We start from the raw sequence: 24,211 nt of genomic DNA on the forward strand, positions 1-24,211 counted from the left end.
ATCCAGTACAACTTTTGTTTCACCCCCAAACAGAAACTCTGTGGCCATTAGACAGTAACACCCAATTCCTCGCCTCCATTCCCACCCCTGGTAATCTGTAACCTACTTTCTCTGAATTTGCTATTAATCACCTAAACTTTCCAGGATTGCTGGAGGGCTTAAAACTGAGGTCAAAACATGGCATTCAGTCTTGCTTCTTGCACTGATTTTCTTGACCTTAAGTCACAGCACCACTCCGGACTTGTTTCTCTGTTAAATCCTGGAGGGGTTTGGGCTAGGCAACACGGAGGTTCACATCTGACAGGGGCGTCTGGATTTTCTCAACTGTGAGGGCGGGCCCCTGTGCCCTGAGGGACAAGCAGAATTTAAGACCTGGCCTCAGTTTCCCCTTATGGCAGAAGACGCCGTACCGACTACATAAGCACCCTTTCTTATCCTCCTGACACTGGGGTTTGACCGAAAAAAAAAAAAAAAAAAAAAGATTTCCGTAAACACTGCTATTTATTTTCATTTTCGGCCTTCGAGGGAGTTTCCACAGTAACGGGGTCCTTCCACTTTTCTCCAGGACTAGCAGGCTCAGAGTTGCAATCTTAGGACTCAGACGCGCGCCTTGATGCAAATATCCTCAGGCTTTCATTGGTTACTGCCAGTTGAGCCCCTGGTAACTCTGGTTACAGCGCCCGCCCACAGGGCTCCGGGCAACGATTGGTCCGTGGGACCAAAGCGCAAATGGGAATTTCTCTGGCTATTGGCCCAAGTCACTGCAAGCTGGCGCCGCGGTTGGTGAGCCTGTAGGTCACTTAGAGTCGGGGCAGGGTCAAGTGGGGAGAAATGGCGTCGGAGCCAGGCTGTGGTGAGTAATTTCTGCAGGGGTGATGTGAAACAGCTGATCACTGGGGTCGGCCGTGACGCAACTCCCAAAGGGATGGGAGATTGACTTCGACTCTGGCCGGGCACCGTACTGCCCGGTTAGGGATGGGAGGTCAAGGCTGCGTCCCCTCTCAATGCGTGGTCTTTTGACCCCTGATGCTGTGGAAAGCGGTCAGGATCCAGAGCCAAAGAGTTGGCTTCCAGCTACTGACAGAGCGATAGTGGACAAGTCAGTTAACCTCTCTGAGCCTCAGCTGGGGGCAGTAATCTGGTTTGAGGCCAGTTAGAGGGAACATTTAAAGAGAGCATTGCAGTTTACAAAGGATTTCACTTAGAGGCAGGAGAAGCTGTAGATGTTTGTTCATTCCATTTTATGGTTGAAGGGATTGAGGCTCAGAGTGGGTCACTGATTTGCCCAAGATCACACAGCAAGTTTGGAGCAAATGCATTTCTCCTGTATATACCAAATGACCAAATGAGAGAAGAGATACCAGGAAGCAATTTGTAAATTGCTCTACAGTGCTACACAAATATTTTAAATGGTATTAAAAACAAACAAAAAAACCCTGCAGCTCTGGCCTTCATACCCATTTAAATCTCCTGAAGCCAAATGTTTTTCTGGCTGACTTCTTCCTACCCTCTAGGTCTCAGCTCCAGGGTCACCCTTCCTTCCAGAGGAAGAGAGGTCTTCCCTGACCACCTTAGCTACAGTATGTCCTCCTCTCCCAACCTTTTCTCTGGCCTGTGACCCATTTTTATGATCTTTGTAACATTCATTATCTGTTATATCCTATTTGTTTACACATTTATTGTATATCTCCCCCAGAAGAGTGCTGACACATAGTAAGGACTCAATTGATGTTGTTTGGTTGTATAATTGAAGAGCCAAGTCCCTGCTGATTCCTTAAACCCCTTTTCCTTTCCATAGGCACGTCTTGGGAACAAGATCTTAGAATTTCACAGTACAGCCTCAAGCCTCAGCTTAGTTGGAACTTGAGAGACTGAGAGCCTTCTGGATAGCAGCCTCTTTAGGAGAGCATTTTTACCTCAACGTCTAGACATCTTTCATTTCCCCCATGGCCTCGACCATACTGAACGAACTCCTGATTGAGGACCCAAGCCCACCCATGCTGCTATACCAGGTTAGCAAGACTGCCCAGTTGGTCACGCTCAACTACCAGAGCTGCTTTATGCAGGAAGTCTTTGCCCATTTCCCCGAGATCTTATTTATACACCGGACCTATAACCCAAGGGGCAAGGTGCTCTACACCTTCCTGGTGGATGGACCTCGGGTACAGCTGGAGAATCACTTTGCCCGGGCAGTCTACTTTGCCATCCCTGCCAAGGAGGATGCTGAAGGCCTGGCTCAGATGTTCCAAGTGTTCAAGAAGTTTAACCCAGCCTGGGAAAGAGTCTGTACCATCCTGGTGGATCCTCACTTCCTCCTCCTGCCTACCCTGGCCATGGAGTTCCCTGCTGCCGAGGTCCTGCTCTCAGCCTTCCACATCTGTAAGTTCCTCCAGGGCAAGTTCTATCAGCTGTCCCTCAAAAGGCCAGTGGAGAGGCTGCTCCTGACCACCCTGCAGAGTACAATGTCCTCGGCCACAGCAGGCAACCTGAGGAAGCTGTATACTCTCCTAAGCAACTGGATCCCCTCTACCCAACTGCCTGAGCTCCATTTACACTGGCTGCTTTATGACCGCATCTGGTTAGCCCATCGCTGGAGAAGCCGAGCTGAGAGCAGCCGCTACTTCCAGGGCCTGGAGATCATCACCCACATCCTCAGCCAGTTCTTTGGCACCACCCCATCTATAGAACAAGGCTTGGCCTGTCTGCTCCGATACATGCAGCAGAACTCTGGAGACAGGGCAAGCTTTAGCCCGGGCCTTAGTCCCCAGAACAGTCACACCCCCTCAGGCGCCATCCCTGAAAACCTGAAAGTGGAGCGGTTGATTGAAGCCCGCATCCAGCACTCCCTCAATGTCATCTGCACGGGACCCGCAGCCCAGCTCTGCCTGGGTGAGCTTGCTGTGGTCCAGAAATCCGTGCACCTCATTGGCTCTGGCTCAGAAAAGGTGAACGTACAGATCCTGGAGGATACCCACAGGGTGCAGCCCCAGCCCCCTGCCAGCTGCAGCTGCTACTTTAACCAGGCCTTCCACCTGCCCTGCCGCCACATCCTAGCCATGCTTAGTGCCCGTCGCCAGGTGCTGCAGCCTGACATGCTGCCGGCTGAGTGGAAAGCAGGCTCTGCTGCCAGTCTAGAGAGCATCTTGGGCAGCAGATGGAGTGAGACTCTGGATAAGCACCTGGCAGTGGCTTCCATCACTGAGGAGGTGGGTCAACTCTTGCAGCACTGCAGCCAGGAGGAGTTTGAGCGGCGGTACAGCACACTGCGTGAACTGGCCGACAGCTGGATCGGCCCTTACGAACAGGTCCAACTCTGATTACTTTCAGTGCCCAAACATGCTCATGCACATGTCCACACTTACATCTACCCCTACACACACACACACAGCCCTTGTTGTACTTCCCTGAGCTCTCCTTACACACACACACAGTCCCTGTTGTACTTCCCTGAGCCCTCCTTACACACACACGCAGAGCCCGTTGTACTTCCCTGAGCCCTCCTTACACACACACGCAGAGCCCGTTGTACTTCCCTGAGCCCTCCTTACACACACACGCAGAGCCCGTTGTACTTCCCTGGGCCCTCCTTACACACACACACAGCCCCTGTTGCACTTCCCTGAGCCCTCCTTACACACACACACAGCCCCTGTTGCACTTCCCTGAGCCCTCCTTACACACACACACAGCCCCTGTTGTACTTCCCTGAGCCCTCCTTCCAGAAGAGGAAGGACAAGGGTTTTCTATTCCACTGGAACCTGCTACCAAGAATGTGTCTGTTTCCTAAGACAGAAGCCAGTACGCTTTTTCTGTAAAGGGCCAGTTAATAAATACTTTAGGCTTTGTGGGCCACATATTGTCTTTGTTCCTCTCTCTCTTTTTTTTTTTAAACACTCTTTTCATAAGGTAAAAAAACATTCTTAGCTCAAGGGCCTTATAAAAATAGGCAATTCCTGCTCCAAAAAATGATGTTGAAGTTGAGCACTGGGGCTCAATAACAGTTTCCCCAGTCAGGAGATGATTTACCTAATTAATCCATCTGCCCTAAGAAGCAGGCCTAGCAGCCTTCCCTGGAGGAACAGGCCTCTCTGAAGAGGTGGCTCGGTCAGGCTCCCAGCATTTTCTCCCCCTGCCCCATCCTAGGGGCATTAAAGTGAAATGCACATTCTAGCACTTGTTTAGCTTTCTGTTTTGTAGAAGGCAGTTTGGGTAAATGATGGAAAGAATCCAGACTTTGGAGTTGGACACTACATGTGGATCCTGGTTCCTTCCCTGCCTGATTTTTGAGTCCTGGTTCTGCCTTTTACTAGCTTTGAGACCTCAGGCAAGCACCTTGCTAAGTCTCAATTTGTTCATCTGTAAAAAATGGGGATCCCCACAGGGTTGTTAGGATTAAAGAAGAGTGGGCATATAATGGGCCTGATGCCCAGCAGGTGCTCAAGTAAATATTATTTTCCTTCTTTGCCTCAGGTCCCATTCCCTGTCTTCAGCAGGCTGGGAGATTGAAAGCAAGAGATTCATATCGCCTAATACAGAATTTTGTACAAGAAATTTTGATCCGAGTCCCCAGAATAGCCAGTATCTGGATAAACTTCCTGGAGTCTGGACCCTAATGAAGGATTGTGATTGTCAGGGTGGCTAAAACCAACCACCCTATCCCCATCTCTACCATAGGCCCCCAACCCTGTCTGCCCAAAAACCATACGGAGAAGCCACCCTATTGTCTGGTGCTATTTCATCCAGCTACAAGCAGGAGCCAGGAGGCTGGCCCCTCCTGGATCTCACTAGGGCCATCTGCCCAGAGGCAGTGTGGGCATGCACCTGCTCCCACCGAGCCCCTTCCACGGCCCCGTCTGGCTCCGGATGGGCCATCATGAAAGCTTGAGCTGCCCGGATCAGGTCTTCTTCCCGCAGGCCTGGGACAGGCACAGTGGGGATACCAGCGATCATCATGGCCAGGGTGAGGATGCAGATGTCAGGCTGGGAGCCGGCCTCCTTCCCCCCTGCCTCAGGGGGCATCTGCAGAACCCCTGGTGACAGCCCGCACAGCAGCAGGGGCCCAGGCCTGCTGGGGCCTCCCGGGTGGGGAGCTCTGCCTGTGGAGCAGCTGTCCTCCCAGCCCAAGCTCTCCGGCTGCCTCAAGTGGGGGAATTTGTGGCAGTATCGGCTGTACTCCTTCCGCTGTAGTGGCTCCCAGCTAGCCCCCCCAGGGCAGCCCCTGGCTTCTGGCACTGCCAGGGCCGGGCCCCAGGTCTCGGCAGCAGGTACCAGCTGCTCAGCTTTCTGGGTCACTGGGCCTGTCCCACTGGGCGCCACCACCACTGGCTCTGCAGGGCTATAGAGGCCAAGGCCTGAGCCCCGAGATGCAGCGCCTCCTGCAGAGACAGGAATGAGATGGAATGTTATTCTTGACCTCCTTGAGGAGGCCCTGAGGGGCAGGGAAGAGGGGCAGACCACTGGAAGCAGAAGCAATTAAGGCCAGCCCAAGGGCGCGGCCTGGAGGTGGGGGACTAGCTGTCATTCATAGCCATATCCCCAGTGCTCAACACTGAGTGACAGAGAGGAGTTTGTTGGATGAATGAATGAGCAAGCGGGCAGGTATTGACAGGGACTTTTGGAATGGCTTTTCTTCTAAGAGAATTGGCTCTAGGACCAGCCCAAAGACACCCAGCAGAACTTCCACCTCCCCAGAGGCATAAGGCGGCACCTCGGGAAGTTGCAGTACCCCCTCCAGTTCCAGGAGCCCCTTTCTCACCTTGGCCGGAAGCCAGAAGACCCAAATGAGTTTGTGGAGACATGAAGTAGGACATGGCCACCCCAAGGCCCCTGGTTGTGAGGGAACAGTCGTCTGCCTCCTGTCCTACCCTCTCCACACTTCTAGAACTTCACTTCACAATCCCTCCCCTTTATACCTAGAACCTACCTCACAGCACTGACTTGTTCATTCTAGAACCTGTTAGGACAATGGGATAGGGGTAAAAGAGCGCTGGACCAGGCACTGGGCATTCTAAGTTCTTGTCCTCATCTGGACGAGTCAAGCCCAAATTTTGTTCCTTGAGATTCTCATCTGTAAAATGGGGGTGATGACTCTGTCCACTATCTCACCAGGAGTTGTGATGATTAGATATGGTCACTAGTATGGAAGCAAATGATCAAAGATGCAAAAAAAGAGGAGTCTAGTGCTCCTTGCCCTGTAGTGGGAGAGGAGATTGATTCCTTTGCCATGTGACCTTGAACAAATATGGTCCCATCTCAGGGCCTCAATTGCCCATTCACAAAATAGTTGGCCTGGGACACTGATTCTCAGTCTGGGCTGCTCATTGATACCTCTTGGGGAGCTTTAAAAAATCCTGATGGCTGGTCTCATTCCAGAACAATTTAATCAGAATCTCAGGGTCGAACCCTGGAATCAGGATTTTCCAAAGCTCCTTGAAGTGATTATAATATGTGCCAAGGTTGAAAACCTCTGATCTAGGAAAATACTTCTCAACCTTGAATGAGCATTAGAATCCCCAGGGGAACTTAAAAAAAAAAAAAAAAGTCTGGACCTAATTCCCTGATACACTGAATGAGAATCTCTGGAAACAGGGTCTGGGGCTTCAATATTCTTTAAGTATTTTGGATGACTACCGAGTAGCCAGGCTAAGAACCATGGCTCCAGGTGAGCTCTCAACTGCTCCTGCTCTGACCTGCTGACCTGCAGTAATTCTAAAGGAAGCGCCCCTCACAGTCTGCAGGGGCAAAGACACCCTCCAATAATCAGGGTCAGCATCGGCGGTATTTATTTCTGGTCCTGGCCAGCTCGGGTGGCCCCAGGCCAGGGTCCACAGGCCATCACTCGTACTTGCAGAAATCCTTCAGGCCTTTGGGCAGGTGGAGCCCGTCGATGGCCAGCCGATGCACCACGCTCCGCTGGATCACCAGGCGGCACAGAGTCTGCAGGGATGGCACTGTGGAAAGAAGGCCGTCAGAGGCAAACTGAACTGGAGGCGGCGGGGTGCAGGAGGCAGGGAGCTGGGGAGGAGGCCCAGAAAACCTAGGTCTTGGTCCTCATTTTGCTGTTAACTTAGACAAGCACCTTCTACTCTGGGGCCCAGCCTGCTTCAGGGGCTGGTAATGGGCCAAGATAAGGGCCTGCTCCTGAGAACTCTGCTGCGACGACAGCCCAACTTCTATTGCATCACTGGGTGCACTGCCTCCCCCATGCACCTCGCAGCTCCCAGGAGGCAGGGGTAGTGTCTGACTTACCTGTTCAGCCCTAGCCTCCCATACAGGCCTAGCAGAGTGGGTTCTAGCTCATTGAATTCATGGAATGAGATCTTCCTTATAAATCCAGGGCTTAACTGGACTACAGTGATGCTCTCCACCTGGTGCCTGTGAAACCTCTCCCGGATCTATGAGCATTTTTCTAATAGAGCACACAGTTCCCAAGAAGGCCATTCAGGATCCCTGCCTAGGTTAATATAGACATGCAGGACATATTGTCAAAGCCACAAGGGCCCTTGCAGGGTATCCTAATCAATCACAGCCAAGATAGGTAAACTAAGGCCCAGAGTGAGCGAGTAGCTTGTCAAGATCACAAGCAGAGGCGGAATTTCAAGCCAACTTCCCTGATCTCCCAACTAATGTTGGCTAGGAAGTCCTAGCAGATTCTTGTCCCCACATTGGGTGGGCAGGGTGGCTGCCCAGGGGCCAGATACTTACAGCCGTACTCGAGCTGGACCAGGCGCACGCTCTTGGTAGAGGCGAACACATCCACCACTGCGTAGAGGGGCTGGGTAGCGGGCAGCCCTCGAGCGCTGGGGCCCATGTCCTCTCCGTTGATGACGATGTGCATGTCGGCAGTGCCGTCGCGGCAGGGACAGAAGAGAACGCCCAGGCGGCTGCGGCGCGCGGTCGGCGGCAGCACGTTCTGCTCGTAGAGCTGGTCCAAGAGGTGGCTGTAGAGCCCAGGCCGGCTGCGGCCCACCAGGCGGTCCCGGGGGAGGCGAAACTGCCCAATACACAGATACGGTTCAGCCAGGAGGGCCGGGGGTCGGCTGGGGGCCGCTGCCTCCGTCTCCAGGCCGCCCTCCGGGGGCACGCGGTTGTGGTGGCGAGTGATGGCAAAGACCCAGGTGCGGCCGAGGCTGACCAGGTCTGGCAGCGAGAACTCAGGCACCGCGGCCAGGCTGGCGGGGTCCAGCGCTGTCAGGCCGAGGCGCAGGTGCCCGCACCAGCCCCGCTCTTTCTCCTCGATTTCCACCAGGAAAACCTGGCCTGGGGCCAGAGGCTCGCGACTGAAGCATACGCCGTGGGCGAAGCTCTCCACGCGGGTGGCCCGCGTCCCCGACGAGTCTACGCGGATGTTGGCACCGCGCACCGGGTGGAAGCGGGTCGGAGGGGGCTCCGGGCAGCCGGGGCTCCAGGGCGCCGCCAACCTCGCAGGGTCAGGAGCAGCAGCCATCGCCGGGCCCTGGGGCTGGCCAGCGGGCGCCGGGGGCTATTTTGGGCAGCGGGCTCGGAAGATGACCGGGGCGGGGGGGCACCATGTAAGGTATTTCCCTCCCTGACTCCCCTCCCCGAGGCTCTGCCCGGGGGTCCTAGCGCCGCTGGCTCGGCCATCACGGGTCAGCCCCGAGGCTGGGAAACCCCGCCGCCCACACCCAGGTATTCTATTCGCGGAAGCCTGAGACCCGCGAAGTCCGCCGACCCTAACCCGACTCGGGCCGCCCCCGTGAGTCCCCCGCCCCGCCCCCAGGCCGAGACCAACCAAGGAGCGGGGAAGACTGTCACGTGAAGCCGGAGGTCACGTGACTCGGAGCACACATGACCTTCAGTCGCCAGGCCCTCCGGAGAGTAAGGACGCGGGGGAGCAGTGGCTGGGCACCGCCTCGAGAGTAAGGAAGGGGAGCAGAGGTGAGCAGGCTGCGGGGGCTGGAGCGGACCCCCGGCCCCCGGCCGCGAGCGGAGGAGGGGGCTCGGCGGCTGGGAGCGGGGCCTCTCTTGCCCAGGCGCCGCCAGCGCCTCCCCAGGGGCGGATGCACCGGAGCGCGGAGGAGCGAGGGAGCCAGTAAACAACAGGCATCCGCTGCTTCTTCCTGCAGATGGTCGGAGCCGCGCTGTCGCCACTCTTCCTGTTGCTGCTGCTCCTCTCCCAAGAGCCCCGAAGCGAGGCAGCCCCCAAGGAGGACGAGATCCTGTTCCTCCCCGGGCTGGCCAAGCAGCCTGCTTTCAACCAGTACTCCGGCTACCTCAGGGGCTGCGGCTCCAAGCGCCTGCACTATTGGTCTGCGGTCCTCCGGGGCTGGCCTGGGGATGGGGGGCGGGCAGCACTGGGGGGGCCCTTCCAGGGGCTATGACCGGCCAGGGTTCTGACCCCCGAGGGCACCGGGCAGCAGCGGGACGGGGTAGGGGTGCAGAAAGGGTCCTCCTGTGCTCACCCTGCCTCCCCTCCCAGGTTTGTGGAGTCCCAGAGTGATCCCAAGAAAAGCCCTGTGGTACTTTGGCTCAACGGGGGTCCAGGATGCAGCTCCCTAGATGGGTTCCTTACAGAGCACGGCCCCTTCCTGGTGAGTGGAAAGCAGCCCCCTCCTCCAATAACCCAGGAAGGGGAGAGGGAGGACACAGCTCTCAAAGGAAAAGGCTGGGGAAGAGGGAGAAAGGGGCTATGATTTTACTTTTTCTTGAGCCTCAGTTTCTTCATCTGTACAGTTGGTTCGGCTCTGTGTACCTTTCAGGATTTCTGCCCTAATACGAAGTGCCCCGCACGGTCCCCCTTTCCCTCTCCCCAAGTGGCTCTTGGGACTTAGCCATCTCTTTCTTCCCCAGGTCCAGCCAGATGGCGTCACCCTGGAGTACAACCCCTATTCTTGGAACCTGGTATAGCTGGGCTGTGGGTCCTGTGGGGGTCTCTGGGAACTTGGATGAGGTGGAAAACTCCTTCAGCTCGTTTCCTTCTCCTTCTAGATTGCCAACGTGTTGTACCTGGAGTCCCCAGCCGGGGTGGGCTTCTCCTACTCTGATGACAAATATTATGCGACCAATGACACTGAGGTGGGTCCAGTGCCCACCCACCTGCCAGCCTCCCTAGCTCTCTAAAGGTGGCATGATGAGGGAGAACATGTCTTGGAGACTATTTTTGGCCCTGCCATAAGCTGTTGTGGTGTCGTTTTGTCCAAGTCACTTCCATTTGCACAAACAGAATGGTTCAGTGTCATTATCTCCAAGGTTCATTGCAGCTTGGATACCAAAGCCTCCTAATTTCCTCCATCCTTTCATCCCCAGGTCGCCCAGAACAATTTTGAGGCCCTCCAAGATTTCTTCCGCCTCTTCCCGGAGTACAAGGACAATGAACTTTTCCTTACAGGCGAGAGCTATGCTGGCATCTACATCCCCACCCTGGCCATGCTGGTCATGCAGGACCCCAGCATGAACCTGCAGGTGCAGGGCCACTGCAGGGGGGAGTGGTGATTTCTGTGGCCCTAACCTTGTAATGAGCAGGCTTGGAAAGGTCAACCTCCCCATCCAACCTAGTCTCTTTCACAACATCCCTGCCACTAGTTGACCCATCTCTGCTCACGTGCCTCCCACTACTATCTGTCAAGCCGAAGCTGCAATTTCTGCTCTTTACATTGAGTGGCAATGTCCACGTCTACAAACCATCCTGGGTTTCAGCTTCTAAATTGTTGGGAGGCTCCTTCTCCTCCTCGTCCTCCTCCTCGTCGTACTCCTCCCCTCCTCCCCCTCCAGATGAGCTGACTGCCCTTGGGTGTTTCACAGGGGCTTGCTGTGGGCAATGGACTCTCCTGCTACGAGCAGAATGACAACTCCCTGGTCTATTTCGCCTACTACCATGGCCTCTTGGGCAACAGGTATTGGGAAAAGGGCAGTTGGGCAATCTCCAGGGTGGGGTGGGTCCTGAGATCTCAGGTCTATCTCCAAGGCACTTGATATCCCAGGGCCTTGCCCTGGTTTACGAGTTGAAGGTGGGGGCTGGAGTTTTTGGAAGGGTGTGGTGCTCAAAGACCAATAAAAAAAATCGAAATGTGATGGAATGTGAAGGGACTGCCTAGGGCTGGCCGCATGTCCCTGGGCAGCTTCTTCAGGAACTAGGTTTGGTGACTCCCCAGCCTGTGATGTATTTCCTAGTCCCCTGGGGTCCGGTCCTGATTGGCTGTTGGAGGGAGGGGGTGGGTGTTCCCTCTCTCTGCCCACCACCGGCCTAAGCACTTTGATCTCCTCCAGGCTCTGGTCTTCGCTCCAGACCCACTGCTGCTCTGAAAGCAAATGTAACTTCTATGACAACAAGGATGCAGAATGTGTGACCTCTGTGAGGCTCTGCCCCCACCCTGCCTCGGTCCTGCCACCCCGGACCCTGGGGATGGGGCCATATCCCCACTGCTTTCCTTTCAGCCATTAGGAACTCTCTGGGGGCACGTGTACATGTGTGTGTTCCCACCACCACCGCTTCCCATGGTTTTCTGGGAGAATTCTATAACCCTATGTGGGAGAAAGGACTTCACATTTATCAGTCTTCTCTCATGTGTGAACTGTATGTAGGTGATTTAGTCTCTGAGATTTCCTTCAAGGGAGACGGTCCTATCCATATTTTCCCAGATGAGGAAACTGAGGCCAAGAGTGTTGAAGTCACTGTGCTGGAGGTCATAGGGCTAAGAAGTAGTGGGCTGGGGTTTGGACCCAGGCCTGGCAGAGTCCTCTCCTGAGCCTGTTTCCCTCCCCATGAAAAAAGGGGGGGAAGGGGGAGACAGGGTATAGGGGGGACAGGTTGGTGAGGTGGTGGAGAGGTGTAAAGCACAGTGGCTCGGTGTGTCATTGCAGCTTCAGGAGGTGTCCCGCATCGTGGGGAACTCTGGCCTCAACATTTACAACCTCTACGCCCCTTGTGCTGGGGGGGTGCCTGGCCATTTAAGGTAGGTCCTGCCAGGTGTCCCTCAGGCCAACCCAGCCGCCTGCGGAGGCTCAGGCATGCACCTCCCAATCCTTCTGCAGGTATGACAAGGACACCATCGTGACCCAGGATTTGGGCAACATCTTCACTCGCCTACCGCTCAAGCAGACGTGGCACCAGGTGGGCAGGGGCACGGGCTTCCTCCCAGCAAGGCGGGGCAGGGCGCCGAGCGAAGGCCCTGACCCTCCGACTGTGCCCCCAGGCCCTGCTGCGCTCGGGGGCTAAGGTGCGCCTGGACCCCCCCTGCACCAACACCACGGCCCCCTCCACCTACCTCAACAACCCTTACGTGCGGAAGGCCCTCCACATCCCCGAGCAGCTGCCCCGCTGGGAAATGTGCAAGTGAGATCCCTGGCTGCTTGCGGCCTGGGGGTGGTGGGTTACTGGGGCCTGGGGGTGTCAGGTTCCCAGGGGTCCTCTGGCTAGTTAGGAGGGGCCCCAAGGGCATTCAGTTGGCCATTAGTGGTTGCACAGGATGTTTTAACATCCCTGACCTTGAATCGATTGACATTCACCCAATTCATTCTGCAGTGGCCATACTGGTGGTTAAAATATTGGTTATTTCCGTGTTGTAAATGGACACTGTCCCAAGGTCTCTTAACTCCCACCCCAACATCATCCCCAGCTGCCCAGATCCCCCATGATCCCAGCAAATAAAGGGGTGATGCCCGGCACAGCAGGGGCCCACTCAGGTTCATTCTGATTGGCCAGTGCCCATACTCTATCCTGTTCTGTGCTGTGGCTTTCACACCTGCTGGCCCCTAGGCACTGTCAGTTGCACCCCAGTGCAACAAAAATTTTCTACACATTTCCAAATTGGGGTGGCCGCAGGATCTCTAAATTGCAGCTCCCTGTCCTGGTAAGTCTTAGAGATGACATGCCTGAGCCAGGGACGGAAACCCAGCTGCCTGCCTCCTGGGCTGGAGCTTGGGGATGGGAGAAGAGGTCGTGCCTAACTCTCCCCATCCCCCCTGGGCTTCCTGGGACCCTGCCCCTGTGCTCCTGGCAGCTTCCTGGTGAACCTGCAGTACCGCCGTCTCTACCAAACCATGAACTCCCAGTACCTGAAGCTGCTTAGCTCACAGGTGAGTGGGGGCAGCCCAACTAGGTCTACCAGCAGCCACAGGACCCCAGAGCAGGAGAGCAGGGCAGGGGCTTCTTTAGACATAGCTCCCCTCAGGATAGGTGGGGAAGCAGAGACTCGAAGAGATGAAGTCACTTGCCTGAGGTCCTGTGGTTGGCAAGGTCAGGGCTCAAACCCAGGTCTGTCCCCACCCCATGCTGCTCTGCTGTGGGAGGCCTGAAGGTTTGTATCAGAGGAGCCTTTGGGTGAGAAAAGCTAGTTGGCTTGTATTAGAAATGAGCAGACAGAGGTCTAGGGTGGAAAGGGCCTTGCCCGACTTGACATAGGTTAGAACCTGACTGTGCAGCACAGAGGTTAGGAACATGGGCTCTGGGGTCAGGCTGCCTGGATGCAAGTCCCTTTACTAGCCATGTAACCCTGAGCAAGTTTCTTAACTATCTTGAGCCTCTGTTTCCCCATCTGTAAAATGGGCACAATAATGGTACCTACCTTCGTAGATAAGGTGTTTTAGTAGTGCACTAGTCATGTGTAAGCAGTCAGAAAGCAGGAGAATTTTCTGCTTCATGCTGTTTAGCTGGGCCTCTTGAACCCCTGAGGAGTAGGGCTTGAACTGGGGGAAGAGACAAGGCCTGGGCTTGCTCCAGACCCGCCATTTGTCCTCCTGTCCTGCATCAGAAGTACCGGATCCTGATATACAATGGCGATGTGGACATGGCCTGCAATTTCATGGGGGATGAGTGGTTTGTGGATTCCCTCAACCAGAAGGTAAGGCCACATGCCTGGGGTCTGGCTGCAGGAGGCGGGGGGTTGGTGTGCCTCGGTGTGGCTGGCTCCCGGTCTCCAGTGGCTGACAGAGGGAGGGCAACCTGGAGAGCAGTTCCCAAGATCTTGCTGGTAGCCGTGGGCAGGGACAATGGGGTTCCTACAGGCTGCTAAGAGCTTTTCTGGTGGGGCAGATGGAGGTGCAGCGCCGGCCTTGGTTGGTGAACTACGGGGACAGCGGGGAGCAGATTGCAGGCTTCGTGAAGGAGTTCTCCTTCATTTCCTATCTCACCATAAAGGTAGGGCCTGGGCCTGGTGAGGGCACACTGGGGAGAGAGATGGGACGGGAACCCCACCCAGCCACCCATCTTTTCCTTCTGGCTTTCGTCTATGCTGGGCTACCAGCTGGCCCCATAAGGACAACTCTGGGGAAGGGGGGAGGTGGAGGCTAGAGTACAAGGGCCCCGAGAAGAGGGGCGGGGAGGAGGAAGTTCACGGGCCAGAGGATCCAGTGGGATGAAGGAAGAGCCCAGGGTCAAGGGGTGATGGGGAGGGAACAGTGGGGGTGAGAATCAACACAGAGCTTTGCTCCTCAGGGCGCTGGACACATGGTCCCCACCGACAAGCCCCAGGCCGCTCTCACCATGTTCTCCCGCTTCCTGAACAAGGAGCCTTACTGATGAGCACGGGGACCGGCCCCCCACAGCCCTGCCCAGCCCTGCCCAGCCCCTCGGCCTCTCCTGCTAGGAGGGAGGCCCTGCTCGATGCATGATGCCCCGCGGGGCCGGTCCCTGCCTCCAGAGCTAGCCCGCACCTCCCCACGGCCCTGTGCATCTCAGACCTGGCACCAGTGCCTCCCAAACAGCCTGGGTGAGTTAGCACTTTATTCCTGCCGCAGATCCTGCCTGGGATGGGGCCTGCCCACCCCCCACCCCACCCCCGGCCTTAAGGCACGCCATGCCCTTCTCCATGCACTGACCCCACCCCAGGAACCCAGCTGGGCTCTGGAAGGCCCATGGGGGAGGGGGTGGGCGGGCTACTTGATGGATTGAGTGTGATTATGGAATTAAATTGGGTACAGCTTAAAACCTGTCTTCTCTGTGGCACTGGGGGTTAGAGAGGGGTACTAGAGGTGTGCAGGGGCAGAGGGAGGCGAGAGGGGCTTGCTGTCTTCCATCTCAGCTCCCAGGGTGGGGGCTGAGGGCTCAGGCAGCCGCCATGGAGGGTGGGGGGACACTGGGTGCTTGGGGCTCCCTGGCGTCAGGACGGTTCTTCTCAATCACTTCTCGCAGTCCTTTGACAAAGTGGAGATCAGCCCCGATGGTGAGGAAGCCCTGTGCAGGGGGCAGGGGGGGCTCTCATCAGTCACTCTACTCCTCAACTCAGGATTTCGAGAGAGACCACAATTCTTGGCTTTGAGGTTCCCAATCGAGGGGAGAGACAGAAGAGCAAATGCATTCTAATTCTGTGTGAAGGGCACTGAGAGAGAGGCTGTGGGAACACAGCCTGTGGGGGTCAAGGAAGGCTTCCTGGAGGAGGTGACTGCTTTGCTGAACGCCAAAAGATGAGTAGGGGTTGGGGATGGAATCAGGGAAGGGTGTTCCAAGGAGAGGGCATGGCCTGTGCAAAGGGCCAGGCGTCCACATCCTGCCCCCACTCACCGCATGGTTCGTCACCACCTCACGCACAAAGTTGATTCCCTCGGGTAGTGGGATCTGCACCCCACGCCAGGTCCGCTCTGTAGGTGGAAGCAGCCGGTTCAGCCTGGGCCCGCCCCGGTCCAGGCCCCCCTCCCCGCTCCCTCCCCTTCCCCCCAGCCCTACCATTGAGCATGGGCATCACCACAATCTGCAGCATGGTCTTCAGAGGGGCCTGCAGTGGATCAGCTGGGAGGGAAGAGGGGCGAGGGCAGAGCAGGGGTGGGGTGCAGGCTTGCCTTCCTTCCCACCCCCGAACCCCCAGGGCCCGGCCCACCCACCGTTCCCAACTCACTGCCAGTGACTCCAGTGCGGACTGGTTTGAGTAGATTCGGAACCTGCAGGAGAGAAAAGCACCTGGTGGGCACAAGCCCTGGAAGCCCCCCCTTTCTCAGGCCACCGGGCCTAGCCGCCAGAGGCCCGAGTTTCAATCCCAGATGTCCATGTACGTCCTTTCCAGGTGGCTGTACACTTCCCAGGTGTGTATCCTCGGGAGAGTCCTCTCTCACCCTTTGGGCCTCCTTTTCTCCAAGGTCAGCTACTTATTTTCCTTTGTTTTTAGGCTACCATTTATTTCTCCAGCAATTCCTATATGTCAGACTTCTTTTTAATTAAAACATAATACTTACTCCCTGTTAGACACTAATCATGTTACAAAAAGTTAAATATTAAAATGTTCAATATTTTAAAATATCAATTGATTTCATCCTCAGAACCCTGAGAGGTTGTACTTTGATGAGCTGAGCCTTAAAAATGAGGAAAATGAAGCCCACGTTAAATAATCTGCCCAACGTCACACAGTTCAAAGTGGCAGGACCTGCCTCTGGAACGGAGGCTCTTAATCCCTACCCTGATTATTTCTTTTACCCTCCTAGAGAACATTCTGTGAAATATTCTGTATCTGTGCTGTCCAACACAGTAGCCTCCGGTTACCCATACTTGACGAAAAAGAGGCTGAGAGCTGAGTTCGTGTAGCTCAGTGGTTGAGTGCCTGCTTTGCATGTATGAGGTCCTGGGTTCAATCCCTAGTACCTCCTAAAAGAATAAATACCTAAATAATGCATTAAAAATAAAAAGAGGCTTAGAAAGAGAGTGACGTCCCTCAAGGTCACAAGCTAAGATGCCCTAAGGTTTCTGCCAAAACCCATGTTCCTTGCTGTTCTGGCGCAGACCCCAGCTGTGGCACTTAACCTCGTCTCTCACAACACCTGCACGTTTGCATGCACTGGCAAAGAAAGACCCAGCTCTTCGCCAGCCTAGAATTTTAGCTCCCCCCGCTCTGGTGGGCAGGTGAGGGCATGGTGAAAGCCCCGTGGCGCAGCGAGGTCAAGGGCGTCTGCGTACTTGCGGAGGTCCAGCTGCGTGCGCAGCGCCTTCCCCTGGAGCGCCCATCTTGGCGCTGAGACGGGCGTCCTGTGGGACAGCGGGGAGGGGGCGTGTTACTGTCCCCAAGGGGCCCGCAGCCCACTCCTCCCTGACGCTGTGCAGCCCCCGCCCTGCTGCCCGCACCATAGTCATGCTGGACAGCTGGACCTCAGGCTGGTTGGGCGGGACCAGGGAGATGGTGACGCTGGCAGTGACGAAGATGGTGGTGCCCGAGGGCTTGATGGTGCAGCGTGGTGGGGCCGTGACCCGCAGCTCCAGCTTCATTGGGGAGTCGATCACCGCAGGGCTCTGGGGTGGGGCGGGGCGAGCACCCGGGGGAGGGGCTGACTCAGCCTCTGCCCTCGAGGAGCCCAGATTCTGGCAAATAGGGCTGAGGTGGTCTGGCTCCCAAGACCCCCAGCCCTGCATATGTGTCCACACGTAGACCTTCTTCTCTTTCCGCCTCCTTAAATTCTCACTATTCAGGATTCCCCTCCAATTCAGGGACCCCTGCTTGGCATTAAATATCCCAGCCCCCCCTTACCTGTCCTTTCTCTAAAGTGCTGTGCTATTTCTATAGCCTCATAGCTAATGTTGATCAAGTGCTCCCTCTTCTAGACATGAGTCTCAACATTTCACATGTATAAGCTCAACTAAACCTCACAATAGCCCTTTGAGGCAGGTACTATTTATTATCCCCAGTTTACAGATGGGGAAATTGAGGCATGGAGAGGTTAAGTCACTTGCCCTAGGTCAGACAGTTATTAAATTACAGAGCTGGGATTTGAACCCAAATTTTGAACTCCATCCCCCCTCCCTCAATTACATAAGAAATTATTAAAGTCTTCGACAGTTGCAAAGCTTGGATTCTCATTCCATCCTCACCACAGCTCTGTGAAGGAGACAGGGCAGGAAGTAGCATCCCGCCTCCATCTAAGGTGAGGGGCTTTGGCCTTGACCAAGAGGCCAGGCCTTTTGTTTACTCCATGGCCGCTCCAGGGGGCCTCCGCTTGCGCCCTTGTCTGGTGCGCAGGGGGTGTGTCCCCCAATCCAGGCCAACTTCCTGTCTCCCGCCCATGCTCACCAGCAGGACAATGCTCCCAAAGAAGGTGGCCCGCAGCAGCATGTCCATGTTCTGGGGCACCTGGACAGGGAACGGGAGGTGGGACAGGGTCATCACCAGCTCCGGCCCCTCACGCCCACCCCACCTACGGGCCCTGGTGTACCTTGTCCCCCATCAATGTCAGCCGCAGGACCCCCGCCCGGAAGTAGCTCTCCATTGCAGAGTCGAAGAAGAACTCAGAGAAGGCCACATACACCATCCGCTCCTCCTCCTGCAGCTGGGGCTCTACTGCCCGGTTGGGCAGGCTCCAGTTCCCCACTGCCAAGGGGAAGAAGGCCCCCTGGGGTTGGAGGGCGGATCAGGGTCAGGCTCAAGGGGAACTGGCCCAGCACCCAGTGGTCTCCCAGCCCCGAGTCAGTCGCTGCCCTTGGGGGACCTCACAAGCCACATCTCTTAAAAGACAGGAAAGAAGGGCAGCTGGAGTGCTGTGAGAGAGGAAGCCCATCCAACAGGAGGGAAATCAGGAAAGGTTTCACAGAAGAGGTGGCAGCTGAGGGCCCTGAAAGCTGGAGGGCAATGATTACTGTTTACATAGTAACTATTACGTGCCAGGTACTATTCAAGCTCTTTATATAAATTGACTTTTTTTAACCACATAACAACCCTATGAGGTGTTTTATTATTGTATTATTTCCGTTTACTTTTTTAAGATGACATTGCTCATAAGTGGTAAAGTCAGAATTTGAACTTCAGGCACGATGGCTCTGGGGTCTGTGCTCTGAAACCCTCTGCTATACTCCATCAGGAGCAAAGCAGGGAAGCGGATTTGGCTCAGTCTACCATATGGGAGGTCCAGGGCCTCCTGACCCGTATGGTGAGCTGGCCCATGGGCAGTGCTGATGCGTGCAAGGAGTGCCGTGCCATGCAGGGGTGTCCCCCCATGTAGGGGAGCCCCATGCACAAGGAGTGTGCCCCGTAAGGAGAACCACCTCTCGTGAAAAAAGTCCCAGCCTGCCCAGGAGTGGTGCCGCACACAGAGAGCTGACGCAGCAAGATGATGCAACAGAAAGAAACACAGATTCCTGGTGCCACTGACGACGAGATAAAAGTGGACACAGAGGAACATGTAGCAAATGGACAAGTGGGGGGGGTGTGTGTGGAAGGGAAGATAGATGGATAGATAAATAAAAATCTTAAAATATAAATAAATAAAAAGGAGCAAAGCAAGGTTCCGAGCAAGGCTGGCCGTGCTAGCTGTGTGACCTTGGGCAGGTGATTTTACCTCTCTTAGTCTCCCAATCCCTAAAACGGATGAAATGTTACTTCCTGACCCAGGGTTGTGAGAAGATGAAGTGAGATTGTGTGCATAGAGCTTTATGTCCAACTGGTTCAGGGAGACCGGGAGAGGGCAGTGCAGGCTAGAGGACTAGCAGGAGCAAAAGCCTTGAGCTTGAGGTGGGAAAGGAGCGGGCATGTTTGGAAAAAGAGCAGCTCTGCAGAACTGGGATGAAGTTCAAAAGCCTGACAGGGCTCAGATGCCAGACACAGGAGGCCTGAGGCCTCTTAGGGAGTCACAGCAGGCTAAGAAATGGAACGAGGTGACCTCCAAAGCAGCCACTAAGGGGAGAAGTGGCGAGAGAGGAGGTCAAAGGTCGCCCACACCAGCCCCGCAGCTCACCCGGAAGTCCATGTCCGGTTCCGGTGGAGGTCACAGGATCCTGGAGGAGGGAGTAGTCGATGCCCACGAACTCATCCACGTTGCTGCGCACTGGAGGGAGGGGCCCCAGTCACCCGCTGGGCCTCGCTTCCTCTCCCACAAACGGTGAGAACAGCACCTTCCTCCTCGGGGTGGTCTCCCGAGGACCAACTTAGTGCCCCGGTGTGTAGGAAGTGCTCAAACATGTCAGCTGCTCTGATTACTCCCACACCTGCTACTGAGCCGGGTTTCCTCAAATCATGAGACAAGACGGCAAAGGGAGCCCGTTTCCTGGCTGTGTGGGTATGTTGGGACAGGATATCTGCCTCATAGTAGGAGGTCACAGCTTGGGACCGCTGGGCTGCAGAGGAGGGCGAGCCCCATTTACCTGCTAACTGAGCACCTGGTAAGTGCCAGGCAATGCACATACTGAGGACCTTGACAGCCATCCTCAAGCTCATCCTCCCAGCGTTATCGGAGGGAGGTGAGAAAACCCAGGCTCAGAAAGAAGTGGATACTCACCTGAGGCCACCCTGTGAACCCAGGGCTATTGGACGGCAGGGCTGGAGCGGGACCCGGGCTCCCAACCTCCTCCCCACCCCCACACCAGCACCCACTCACCAGGCACTGTGTCCAGGAGGGAGTTGAGCAGGACCATGCCCGCGTGGTGGAGCACAGGGCAGATCTGGGAGGTGGGGCCCAGAGTCAGGGCCTGGCAACAGAGAGGCCACCCGCCCCTGCTGCCCCCCACCTGCCACCGCCCACACCTGCTGGTTGAGGAGGAAGCGCATGCCCGAGATGATGAACGTGGAGAGGAATTCATACACCTTCCTGTGGGGAGAGGAGAGGCCGGCTGAGCCCAGACCCTGGCCCTTCCCCCAGCCCAAGTCCAGGAGAAATAACAAGGACCAGAGGTGGTGGTCGCATGGCTCCTCAGCTCGGCCTCAATCGCCAGCTCCTCGTGGACCTTTACCAAGACCTGGGCCCAAACCTCACCAGCCTGATTTTTAGCCCCTCTATCCCCTGTGCCCCTCCAGCCAAATGAATCCACCCCCAGTTTCCTGAACCTGCTTTGCTCATTCCCCCCTCCCTGTGCATGCGGATGCCCTCCTCTTCACCAGGAATGCAGCCCGCCCTGTATTCCCCCTATCCCTGGTTGGATGCTTCTTCCTCCAGGCAGTCTTCCCAGATCACCCTCCTCTGAACCCCCAGAGAGCTTTCTTGGACCCTCTCTCAAGGCCTTAATGACAAATGTTTTGGTCCTTCTAGCTAGGAGCTAAGCTCTGAACTGCTTTCTGAATCCTTAGGACCTGGCATCATTTTGTTTGCTGAATAAATAAAAAGCTGACAGTGCCGGCACCAAATGATAAATCCACCATCTTCTCCCCCTCCCCTAGCCCACCTCTTCCAGAATGGGCACAAAGATCCTTCTCAGCCCAGACCTGTAACTATGGTGTTTTGTTATTAAGAGCTTTCCAGTCACTGAGAACCCATTACATGTCCCACCGTGGACCAATCTAATCTCACAATGACTCTTCTCCGTACCGCCCCCCCCCCCCCCAAATGGCTCCCTCATCTGTCTGCTCATTGTCCTGCTTGTTGTCTTTGCTCATCTTATTTAGGTGGTACTGGAAACTGAATCTGGGACCTCCCATGTGGGAGGCAGGTACCCAACCACCTGAGCCACATCCATTCCCGTAATCCTCACAATTACTCTTATCTAAGTGCTTACTTAGATAAGCATTTAATTATATGCTAAGAAGTGTTCCAAATATTTTTATGTACATTAACACAAAATTATCCTCACAACAATCTTAGAAAATGGGTTCTATTATCATCCCCATTTTACCCAGGAGGAAAATGAGGCACAAAGCATCAGGGACTTGCTCCAGGTCACACAGCCAGTTAGTGGATTTGGACTCAGCTGGTCTGACTCACACGTATGCACTCTGCATGGCAGCAAGCAGAGAACAGCAGGGCTCAGAGAGGGCATGCACTGGGGTTTGGGGATGGGGCTCACTTGAAGGTTCCCCCGAAGGCTGCGTGCATTCTGGAGACGAAGGCCTGGCAGGAGACGTTGGACACCTTGATGTGGCCAGTGGGGTCCCGGGAGAGCTGCAGAGCGCTGCGGATGGACACGCCCTCGGCCGAGGCGTTGATATAGCCCCCATCATAGCTGCCAAGGGACGGCGTTAGTGCTCACCCCAGAGGGGCGCTGGACCGGGTCTTCGCCCACCCCATATATCATGACCCCTCTTTTAATAAGGCGCTGTTATTTCCCAGTTTCCCAAAACCTCCTGTCAACTCTTGTGAACGGGGTATGATTGTTGCTATTGTACAGATGAAGAAACGGAGTCTCAGAAAGGTTAAGGGACTGCCGAGAGCACCCCCAACCCTCCTGATCCGCGCCCCCCCCCCCACTTCCTTGAGGGTGCCGGGTCCTCACAGGAACCAATAGAGAAACTGTCTCCGGAAGCGCAACCCTAAGGAGGCGTTGGTGATTTGCAGCAGAAGCTCCCGCTCGGGTTGGAAATGGAGCTCAGAGGAGGTCAGCTGCAGCTCCGTGACCTTCACCCTGGAGGGGGCGAGTCATGGTCAGACCCAGGGCCAGGACCCCTCACCCAGCCTGGAGACCTGTGCCTGCCCACAGCTCCCAGGGCCAGGAAGAGGGGACCCCACCCAACCACAGGAACCTCACCCCCTCCTCTTCCAGTCCCGCCCTCGGGACACTGGTGTTGGTGGAATGGATTCTTCTGCTCCTCAAGTGTCAGAGAGGAGTTTACTCTGGCCCTGGCGTTCAAGGTGATCCCCGCCTCATCTCATCCAAGCTGGGGCTGCATGACCTGGTCTTTGGGCCCTTCGACTTCGCCTCCATCATCTAATCTCCGCCCCAATTTCCCGGCCCCCCACCACCCCGCCTGCATCCTACACCAGACCCAGATCTCGTCCTGCGGCCAAGTTCCTAGCCTGGGCCTCTCCGGGCTCTTGGGCCACGCTTCCATTCCGTTGGTCCCGCTTCACCCCTGGCCCACCTACATCTCCTAGGCCGCGCCCCCTGGGCTGATTAAAGTTGGCGGGCTGGGCCTTTATCTCCTCGGTCTGGTCGGGTTCCTTAAGCCCGCCGCAGAGTCGGCCACGCCCCATCCCCCTGAGCCCTCGCGTCTCCCGAGACTCCGTACTTTGACCTAAAAGTCCCGCCCCGCGACGCCCAGGCCCCGCCTTCGCCCCGGAGGCCCTGCCCCTTATCCAACGAGCAGCCCCTGGGTGTCCCACTCACTCCGAGAGGTTGTAGTAGAATTGGCCCTCCCTGCCCCGCAGGTCCGGGATGGTGATGGTCTCCAGCTCTTGCTCCAGAAAGCGCAGGCCTTCCTGCTTCACTGAGGCAGCAGCGAGCCCCTTAGCGCCGGCGCCCACTGCTGCAGGGACCCCCGCGCCCGCGCGCCCCCCGCCCCCGCGCCCCCGGCCCTTACCCAGCTCCAGCGCCTTGAAGGTGATGCGGATCTTGCAGCCCGGAAGCTCGCTGTGAGCGCCTGCCAGCAGCGTTAGGAAGAGGGCCCCGAAGAGGGCCGTGGCGCGCGGGCCTGGGGGTGGGTAGGGTCACAGCGGTCATCGTGCCACTAAAACCCACTCCTCCGACTTCCAACCAGAGAGGGGACTGGCTCAGGTCGTCACCCCGAGATAGTTCTTGGGGGAACCTGAAGCCGGTAGTATTGCCTCCATTTGGCAGATGGGGAAACTGAGGCTCAGAGAAGCAAAGCGACTAGGGCTCTGGCTCCCAGAGGATTTGGGGCAGGGAGGAGGGGACGTCCCCGGCTGCCTCGTGCACCGCCGCGTGACGGGTTTGAACCTCCAGGGGACCAGCACCTCCCAGCTCCTTTAGCAAAGGGCGGGCGCGGGCTTGCGCGTTGCCATGGCAGCGGCTGCACGCGCATTCCTAGCGGGCAGCTTGCGGTCGCCCAGGCCCAGGGCTGGGGGAGGGATGGGGACGGTCTGCAGGACCGCGGGTTCGCGGGGCTCCCGGCTCCTCCGGGTCCTAAATCCCTACCTTCAGACATCTGCCTGATGTCCCCCCATCTCAGCGCCGTCCTTCCTCGGCTCTCCTCCCCACCCGGGGTCCAGTAGGCTACGCGGTAGGGTGCGGGTCTGGGGGCGGGAGGAGAGCGCCCTAACTCACGCAGCAGTGGGGCTGGGGGGCTGAGGGCGCTGAGGCTCCGGGCTGAGGGGTCTGGCGGGCAGCGCCGTTCCCGTCGCCTTTATAGAGCTGGGCCTCCCTGGCCCTCCCTCTTCTCCCCCTCTCTCCCCTCCTCCTTGGGGGCGGGACGCTGCCTGTTAAGAGTGGTGGAGAGGGCTGCGGGGAGCCCCGTGACAAGCCTGGCCGCCGTCTAAACATATGCGGGACCCGAGCGGGTCGGGAGGGAAGTTCGGGAACCGCTGCGCCCCACCCTAAAAGTCCCTGTTTCCCTGGAACGTGGGTTCAAATGCCAGCGACCCATCTCTTCCTGCACGGTCTTGGGCAAATCACTTTGCTTTAGTCACTGAGCCTCAGTTTCCTCGTCACCTACATGGCCTGCTAATAGGATCTACCCTTGAGGCC

General features: G+C 56.4%; 5 protein-coding genes across 5 annotated transcripts; 2 read left to right on the forward strand and 3 right to left on the reverse strand.

The window, feature by feature from the left end:
• The first annotated feature begins 782 nt into the window (after nucleotides 1-782).
• ZSWIM1 (zinc finger SWIM-type containing 1) lies at nucleotides 783-3,852 on the forward strand. Its single transcript, XM_058287149.2, has 2 exons — nucleotides 783-853; nucleotides 1,799-3,852. Exon 2 carries the CDS (start codon nucleotides 1,947-1,949, stop codon nucleotides 3,315-3,317), a length of 1,371 nt encoding a protein of 456 aa, XP_058143132.1. The 5' UTR covers nucleotides 783-853; nucleotides 1,799-1,946; the 3' UTR covers nucleotides 3,318-3,852.
• An 866-nt stretch (nucleotides 3,853-4,718) lies between these two features.
• SPATA25 (spermatogenesis associated 25) lies at nucleotides 4,719-5,891 on the reverse strand. The gene is made up of 2 exons (XM_004469869.5): nucleotides 5,756-5,891; nucleotides 4,719-5,375 (listed from the first exon to the last, which is right to left on the reverse strand). The coding sequence occupies exons 1-2, from the start codon at nucleotides 5,808-5,810 to the stop codon at nucleotides 4,744-4,746; spliced, it is 687 nt and encodes a 228-aa protein (XP_004469926.2). The 5' UTR covers nucleotides 5,811-5,891; the 3' UTR covers nucleotides 4,719-4,743.
• Nucleotides 5,892-6,765: 874 nt separating this feature from the next.
• On the reverse strand, nucleotides 6,766-8,446 carry NEURL2 (neuralized E3 ubiquitin protein ligase 2). The gene is made up of 2 exons (XM_004469870.5): nucleotides 7,705-8,446; nucleotides 6,766-6,950 (listed from the first exon to the last, which is right to left on the reverse strand). Exons 1-2 carry the CDS (start codon nucleotides 8,444-8,446, stop codon nucleotides 6,835-6,837), a joined length of 858 nt encoding a protein of 285 aa, XP_004469927.1. The 3' UTR covers nucleotides 6,766-6,834.
• A 336-nt stretch (nucleotides 8,447-8,782) lies between these two features.
• CTSA (cathepsin A) lies at nucleotides 8,783-14,884 on the forward strand. The gene is made up of 15 exons (XM_004469872.5): nucleotides 8,783-8,898; nucleotides 9,087-9,268; nucleotides 9,440-9,551; nucleotides 9,811-9,861; nucleotides 9,949-10,035; nucleotides 10,267-10,422; nucleotides 10,762-10,853; nucleotides 11,227-11,311; nucleotides 11,821-11,912; nucleotides 11,992-12,070; nucleotides 12,153-12,292; nucleotides 12,960-13,035; nucleotides 13,710-13,799; nucleotides 13,991-14,095; nucleotides 14,393-14,884. The coding sequence occupies exons 2-15, from the start codon at nucleotides 9,087-9,089 to the stop codon at nucleotides 14,474-14,476; spliced, it is 1,431 nt and encodes a 476-aa protein (XP_004469929.1). The 5' UTR covers nucleotides 8,783-8,898; the 3' UTR covers nucleotides 14,477-14,884.
• PLTP (phospholipid transfer protein) lies at nucleotides 14,663-24,001 on the reverse strand. The gene is given in 17 exon segments (XM_058287148.2): nucleotides 14,663-15,130; nucleotides 15,458-15,534; nucleotides 15,620-15,831; nucleotides 16,838-16,881; nucleotides 16,883-16,906; nucleotides 17,003-17,167; nucleotides 17,943-18,002; nucleotides 18,085-18,261; nucleotides 19,600-19,615; nucleotides 19,617-19,689; nucleotides 20,239-20,302; nucleotides 20,385-20,448; nucleotides 21,638-21,793; nucleotides 22,064-22,192; nucleotides 22,895-22,994; nucleotides 23,088-23,198; nucleotides 23,663-24,001. Coding segments are annotated over 17 exon segments (1,611 nt in total). The 5' UTR covers nucleotides 23,673-24,001; the 3' UTR covers nucleotides 14,663-15,001.
• Nucleotides 24,002-24,211: the final 210 nt, after the last annotated feature.

Source organism: Dasypus novemcinctus, chromosome 24, assembly GCF_030445035.2.
Source record: "Dasypus novemcinctus isolate mDasNov1 chromosome 24, mDasNov1.1.hap2, whole genome shotgun sequence".
NCBI lineage: Eukaryota > Metazoa > Chordata > Mammalia > Cingulata > Dasypodidae > Dasypus > Dasypus novemcinctus.

Coding starts and splice junctions, on each gene's coding strand:
- CTSA (XM_004469872.5), top strand. CDS start 9,087: ATGGTCGGAGCCGCGCTGTCGCCACTCTTCCTGTTGCTGCTGCTCCTC. Junction 10,854..11,226: donor CATGGCCTCTTGGGCAACAG/GTATTGGGAAAA, acceptor GATCTCCTCCAG/GCTCTGGTCTTCGCTCCAGA. Junction 13,036..13,709: donor TGAAGCTGCTTAGCTCACAG/GTGAGTGGGGGC, acceptor GTCCTGCATCAG/AAGTACCGGATCCTGATATA.
- ZSWIM1 (XM_058287149.2), top strand. CDS start 1,947: ATGGCCTCGACCATACTGAACGAACTCCTGATTGAGGACCCAAGCCCA.
- NEURL2 (XM_004469870.5), bottom strand. CDS start 8,446: ATGGCTGCTGCTCCTGACCCTGCGAGGTTGGCGGCGCCCTGGAGCCCC. Junction 6,951..7,704: donor GGTCCAGCTCGAGTACGGCT/GTAAGTATCTGG, acceptor TTCTTTCCACAG/TGCCATCCCTGCAGACTCTG.
- SPATA25 (XM_004469869.5), bottom strand. CDS start 5,810: ATGTCCTACTTCATGTCTCCACAAACTCATTTGGGTCTTCTGGCTTCC. Junction 5,376..5,755: donor TCTTCTGGCTTCCGGCCAAG/GTGAGAAAGGGG, acceptor CTGTCTCTGCAG/GAGGCGCTGCATCTCGGGGC.